Source organism: Camellia sinensis, chromosome 12 (genome assembly GCF_055761805.1).
Source record: "Camellia sinensis isolate YWXY chromosome 12, ASM5576180v1, whole genome shotgun sequence".
In the NCBI taxonomy this organism is placed as follows: Eukaryota; Viridiplantae; Streptophyta; class Magnoliopsida; order Ericales; family Theaceae; genus Camellia; species Camellia sinensis.
The window spans coordinates 58,635,750-58,641,392 of record NC_138972.1 but is presented as its reverse complement, the minus strand read 5'-3'; the positions used below and the strand labels follow the sequence as shown (position 1 = coordinate 58,641,392).

Genomic DNA, 5,643 nt, shown 5'->3' with positions numbered 1-5,643 from the left:
CTATATGTATATGATCATAAATACTTTATTTATATAAATACATATATCATTAATATTCACCTTTTTGATATCCAAAATATAAATATACATAGGTACTTTTTTTCACAAAAGCTATTCTTTATCATTTCAAGAATGGTCCCTCTCATTAGAAGTGCACCCACTTTACCAGGTTCACAGGAAGGAAATTGGTACCTTTCATTTGAATTGCAAACTACTTTGTCGAATGCTAATTGGAAGGAACTTGGGACCTTTCTATAGCACTTTCACTAAATATCTCAACATTAATTATATCACTTTCATTACATAGTAGCCAACAAAATTATAAAACATGTAAAGGTTCAGTTTTCCCAATTCCATAGCCATTCTACAACAAGCAATGTAATCTTTTACCGATTGTCAAAACAAATATCTCGAAACAATAAGTAAAATATAACTCAACCGACAATACCTTGTTTCTTACAATTCTAATATAAGAAAAAAAAAATTCACAACTCCATCAACAACACATTAATTATAATATTTTCAAAACCAATCATGATTTCCAATACCTCCAATCTAATCGTGTATCACAATTCTACTTATCATTTTCTCAAGTTACCTAAGTTTTTGCAACCATCACCTTATTCCCATAACTTAATTCCATTATCTTTAATATGTAATAATTATAACCTTAGCCAATTTAACCCATTTTATCAATCATATTCCAATTTACTACGTTAACTCGTGGCTCAACATTAACTCTTTCTCCCATCTCATGTAACCATTAATTACAATTAATAAGGCTTTCTAATTTTAACATCATCAAAGTGTTCTAGTAGCATCAATTCATCATATTAAATAAGAAATCACAAGATTTATTACGTCAACTCAAAACTCTAACTCCCATTATATGAATTTCAAAAACTTCTCATAAAAATCTAGGCTGTGTTTAGAACGATTTCCAAACTATGATTCTACCCCCACATTCCAAGATGATGTTTGGATAGGATGTTCAAATTATATTTCCACAACATTTAGAAAACTCTGTGTGAAGCGCGATTTTCAATTTTAATTTTAATTTTTGTTTTTTTAAAATTTGGCGAAACTGGATGTTCTACCGGTCGTCCGGTCGGTTGACCGGAACAGTGCAAATTTTTTTTTTTTTTTTTTTTTTTTTGCAATTGACCTATGTTAATTTTTATATATTCGAAAAAAATATTTTCTGAATTTTTTAAAATTTTTTATGTTCTTTAATAGAATTTTGAGTTATATGTTTGGTTATAAATTATAAGTTTTTGTAGCAAATATCATGTCACATCAAAAATTTCTCACTCAATTCAAAATTCTTTTCAAAACTCTTTCACCAAACAAATTTTTCACACTCAAATCATAATTCCAAAACTCACAAACTCAAAATACAATTCCTACTCTCAAATTATATTTAGAAAGCTCTACGAAATGCAACCCTAATTTTCTTGCAATATAAATACTACATATCCAGTACAACAATTATATTAAGGAAAATTAGAAAAATCTCTACCTCTTGAAGAGAATTGAAGAAAAGTCCAAAAATCAATTTCACCGAAATTTGATACAGATATGCTTGTCATTTTGGCATTAAAAACAAGTACCAAGAATTCAATGGATTTGGTTAGATTAAAGAAAGGGTGAAGGTTTGAGGTGTTGGGTATAGAGAAGGGAGAGGCAAGAGAAAATAGGGAGTGAAGAGAGAGATTAAGGGGTTGTTTTGGATTAGCTAAATAAGTATATTTTTTGTCTTTTTACGAAAAGATATGTAAAAAAAATAGAGAGGTGATGTGATAAAAAAAAATAAAAAGATGAATTATATTAAAGTTGCCAAACTTGACCTAAAAACAAGTACCAAGAACTCAATAGGTTTGGTTAGATTAAAGAAAGTGTGAAGGTTTGAGGTGTTGGGTATAGAGAAGGGAGAGGAAAGAGAAAATAGAGAGTTCAGAGAGATTAAAAACACGTACCAGGAACTCAATGGATTTGGTTAGATTAAAGAAAGTGTGAAGGTTTGAGGTGTTGGGTATAGAGAAGGGAGAGGAAAGAGAAAATACAGAGTTCAGAGAGAGATTGATGAGAAATTAGAGAAATGACGGTTTGAGTCGAAAGAGCTTGAGTTTTGAGACAATTCACGCCTCGAGCCGCATGTGTGGGCCCCATGGTCACACGTGTGGTTCACTGTAGCCCCAAAACCCAGATTCCCACCTAAGTCGCACATGCGGCCCAACTCCCCGCATGCGCGGAACAAAGCCCAACAACTAATTTTTTCGCTGCACTAATATAGGATGAGAAACTCCTATGTTAGAAAAAAGCCAACGATGGAAGTATGTCACCATAAAGTACTCCACACGCCACATTGATTTTTTTATTTCTATTATAATATTTATTTAATTAGTAATATTTGGATAACTAATGTGAGAGATATTCACTATCTTATATAGTGATTTTACGAAAGTTACAACTTCCTTAATGGTAGCAAATTATTAGGGGTTACATTGGATCACGGGTCCAAATTTATCTATATATGCTTGCGATTATCATCAAAATATAGACGTTTTGAAATAGAATAGATTTGAAACTCTGATCTTTCCACTTCTACTTCTCTATATGGTTCTGCGAAAATTGTGTTACATATTTATGAGTAATTTTTTTTTTATACATTCAAGACTTGATCAACCAACAAACAATATATTCAAAGGCTTAAACAAGATGGTAGAGAGTATTCCTCTTTCTTATTAAATTATTTTAGTTCTAAGAATTGGTATTAGAGCCTTACTTCTCTTACGTTGTTTTGTCTCCTTTTTATCTGTTTGGAATTTTTGCTTATGGGGTTTTTTGGTAACTTTATACAAGCTGATGGAACCACTTTTAAATTCTCAAAGAGGAAAAGATTAATATTACATTAAGACCTCATTTGGAAATAAATTATTTTAATAATTTTTTAATTTTTTATAAAAAAATATGTAAAAAAATAAAAAGAACGATATAACAACTTATAATAATTTTTTAATTAAAATATATAATTACCAAACAAAACCTAAGTCAAATTCTATAACAGCGTGTTTGTCATTCTTTTGAAATAGACCCAACAATTAAATTGCATACAAAGGCGGTCACGTGCCCCTATCTTTCATTGGCTCCATCTTTGGTCATAGCAACATGTTGTATCACTTGCTAAAGAAAAACTATTCAATAATCTTGCGACAATTCATATTATATATAAATTTAATATTTATTAGTTAAAATAATAAATTTTATTTTATTTATTTCTTTTGATTTTAAAAAAAATAATTTAATAGATATAAGTAAGTGATAAATGATATTGAGTGATACTCGAACAAGACCAAATAACCATTCCAATAGATAGGCCACAATATTGTAAACAAACCAAAAATATTATATAATCATTAAAAATCAATTACTAAGCTTCCACATATCTTTCCTTCACTTTCACAGGTAAACCACCCTTCATCCTCAAAGTCAAAGATAACAAATGCTCAGGACACTTGTCCTTATTTAGCACGTCAATCTCGAACCTCTCCATCACGGATGCTGCAATCGACTTCATCTGAATATACGCCAACTCCTTCCCGAGACACATTCTCGGACCCGCATGAAATACCGGATACCGGAACGGACTCTCCTGTTTTACCGTACCGTTTTCAATCCACCTCTCCGGTTTAAATTCCCTACAGTCACTCCCCCATATACTCTCCATCCTCCCCATTGCATATGTGTGATAGGTCACAAACCAATCCTTCTTCACAATCGTACCGTCTGGTAAAACGTCGTCGTCTTTGCACGCCTTAGTGTCTACAGGAACTGGAGGGTACAGTCTCATAGCTTCGGAAATCGCCGCGTGTAGATATCCCATTTCGCGTAACTCGTCGAAACTGTACGTTTCGCCGGTACGTTTCGCGTTTCGGGTTCGTACCGTTTCGAGCTCTTGGAGAATCTTTTTTTGGATCTCAAGTCTAGAGGAGAGTAACCAGAAGAACCAAGTGAGAGCCGACGACGTCGTATCGCGGCCGGCGAGGATGAAGCTTATGACGATATCTCGGAGAAACTCGGCCGAGTTATCGTCTGTTCCGATGAATCGCGACAGTAAATCCTCGTCTCGCTTCTCGGCTCTCTCTTCCATTCTCGATTTTATGATCTTATCTGCGAATTCATGAACTACCCCAATTGAATCCATCAACTTTTTCTCTGAACCCATGTTGAAAAACTTTTTGATTTTGTATAAATTTGGTAAAGCATACATAAACCTCCCGGAGCTAAGCGTCGCCGCCTCTTCAAACGCCGTCATGAACTCCCCGCCAGCAGTTCCATCGCCGCCGAGACACCCCGGATCAACGTTAAAAGCTAATTTACAAATATTATCGAAAGCGAACCGTTCCAAAACGTCTTGGAGATCCAAAACCCGGTTGGTTTTGGCTGATTTCTGAAAAATCGGAACCAATCGGGTTTGGGTCTCCACCGTTACGTTTTCCAACACGAAATTTCGGAGAGACTTCGTGTTGAATTCATAACTTGCGGTTTTGCGCTGGACTTTCCAGAGATGGGCGTCGGAGTTGAAGATGCCTTGGCCGAGGAAGTCTTGTAAGAGGGTTATGAATCGAATGCCTTTTGGGTAGTTATCGAAGTTGGTTTTGAGGATGTGTTCGACGTTTAAGGGGTTGGCGGTGATGACGCCGTGGACTTTGCCGGGGCGGCGGAAGACAGCGGTGTTGGTGGGGCAGAGAGAAAGGACTTCGGTGGACCAGTCGAGGAAGCGGTGGCGGTTTTGGATGAAATCTGGGAGGGTTCCGACAAATGGGTAGAATTTGAAGCCTGTTGTTTGGGTCGGTTTGGGTTTTCGGAAAAGGAAGAAGTGGAAAATGTAGAGAGAGATGAGGAAGATGAAGAGAAGGTTTTGGATGGATGAAAGTTCCATTTGAGAGAGAGATATGAATGACATGAAGGGTGTGGTGGTTTTGTGTGGATATGCAGTAGTATAGCACTAGATAAGGTAGAAATTATTTAATACTTTTTAAATAATTTTATGTGTTATTGTGAGATAATAATTGGACGGACCAATAATTTATGTAATTGTCTCTTAAGATTGTAAGTGAATCAGAATTTGAATCCATGGAAGGACTGACTTTTTCCTTGTCATTTAACTTATGAACCTTTCAATATTTTATGACCAAAAAAAAAAAAAAATTAAGCTAAACAAACTCGATAAATGAATCATTAATTTTTAAATTTATAACAGATGTTTTTGTGATAAATTTAAAAAATACAATTGGTAAAATATCTATCCGTAAATGGAATAGAATTGATGGAGTTTTCAGTAATAATCTAACATAATTATGGTTATTTTCACACACACACACAAGCATAATCATCAAATAAATAAATAAATAATTAATGATTATCCTAAAGTGCGTGGATACGTAGTAGTAGTATACTAGCAGCACTAATATTTTTCAAACAAGTTTAGGTAATATTTTCAAACAATAATTATTAATTTAAATTGATGACTTATATTTGTATTATAAATTTTAAAAATATAATAGATAAAGGAAAATGTTTTCCTAAATGGAATAGAGCGCAATCATTAAATAATTTGTTTTAGATAGCATTTACTGGTCT

General features: G+C 33.8%; 1 protein-coding gene across 1 annotated transcript; it reads right to left on the bottom strand.

Moving 5' to 3' along the window:
• Positions 1-3,385: 3,385 nt before the first annotated feature.
• LOC114313326 (cytochrome P450 CYP94D108) lies at positions 3,386-5,092 on the bottom strand. The gene has a single exon (XM_082898694.1). The coding sequence runs from the start codon at positions 4,964-4,966 to the stop codon at positions 3,431-3,433; it is 1,536 nt and encodes a 511-aa protein (XP_082754820.1). The 5' UTR covers positions 4,967-5,092; the 3' UTR covers positions 3,386-3,430.
• Positions 5,093-5,643: the final 551 nt, after the last annotated feature.